General features: G+C 32.3%; 1 protein-coding gene across 1 annotated transcript; it reads right to left on the reverse strand.

Moving 5' to 3' along the window:
* Positions 1-4: 4 nt before the first annotated feature.
* LOC106321974 (type IV inositol polyphosphate 5-phosphatase 11-like) lies at positions 5-819 on the reverse strand (the record flags this gene model as incomplete). The annotated part of the gene is made up of 3 exons (XM_013760182.1): positions 5-106; positions 439-614; positions 687-819. Coding segments are annotated over 3 exons (411 nt in total), but the record flags the coding sequence as incomplete, so codon positions are not given.
* Between the last annotated feature and the right edge of the window lie 164 nt (positions 820-983).

A 983-nucleotide genomic window follows, 5' to 3' on the forward strand; every position in this document is an offset into this window, starting at 1 on the left:
CATTGTATTTGTAAGTCGGTTTAAACCCTAGAGTTCCTTCATTATATCCCTTGAATATTTCACCTCTCTCAGCTTCTTGCAAGAGCTGATCTTTACGCACAAGAACCTGCATAATGTCATAACGTCAAATAAGGATTGGGAGTAAGTAACAAATCGGATCATGTACGGATGTACTTGAGTTATTCAAAATAGAACATAACTCTTATTTAATGCCAAACTGTAATAATATTGTGTACCAAAATAAAATAAATTTTTATGCAACCGAGATGAATCGAGCCAAGTAATTAAGAATTATGAGAAAAATATAGAACTAATTAAATTATCTTTCATTTTTTTATATCCTTACTATCCTAGATTTATAATTAAAGAAAATGCCGAGTATGCACCCGTAAGTATCAAGATATAGTTTGCATTTTATGAATTGAAAAGGGGACTTACAGATTGAAGATGGTTTTGAATAAGGGATCGAGCAGGACGGTTAGAGACATCTTGGATCCTGTAATTAAGATCTCCAAGCCAAACAATGAGGTCATGTGTCCTTTTGTCTTTTGATATTAGTGAATTTGATATGCGTCTCAACTCTTCATTTCTCTGATCTACTTTATTTGCGTGTGCTGCATACATAGTAACATTAGTATTTGTAATTATAATTTAATTGTAAATTAGCGATAAGAAAAAGTAGGTACCAGAGAGATGACAAGAGATGAAAACGATTTTGATGTCATCGTAGTTTATACGAATAGCCACGGCTCCTTTCTTTCTTCCAATTAAACCTCCACATCCTCCAACCGATTGACTTTCCGCTTTTAATTCTGCAATTAATCAGACACCAAAGTTACAAAAAAAGCTGAATTTAATCAGACACTATTGTTTTGGTTTTATTGTAAGATTGTATATACATCTCAAAAAATTTGTAATACTAGGTGTTTAGGAAGCTTTAACACCTAGTCAGTTAATCTAGAGATTTATTTTCAGTGTTAGTG

The sequence above is a fragment of the Brassica oleracea genome, unplaced genomic scaffold, assembly GCF_000695525.1.
Source record: "Brassica oleracea var. oleracea cultivar TO1000 unplaced genomic scaffold, BOL UnpScaffold04373, whole genome shotgun sequence".
Classification (NCBI taxonomy): domain Eukaryota; kingdom Viridiplantae; phylum Streptophyta; class Magnoliopsida; order Brassicales; family Brassicaceae; genus Brassica; species Brassica oleracea.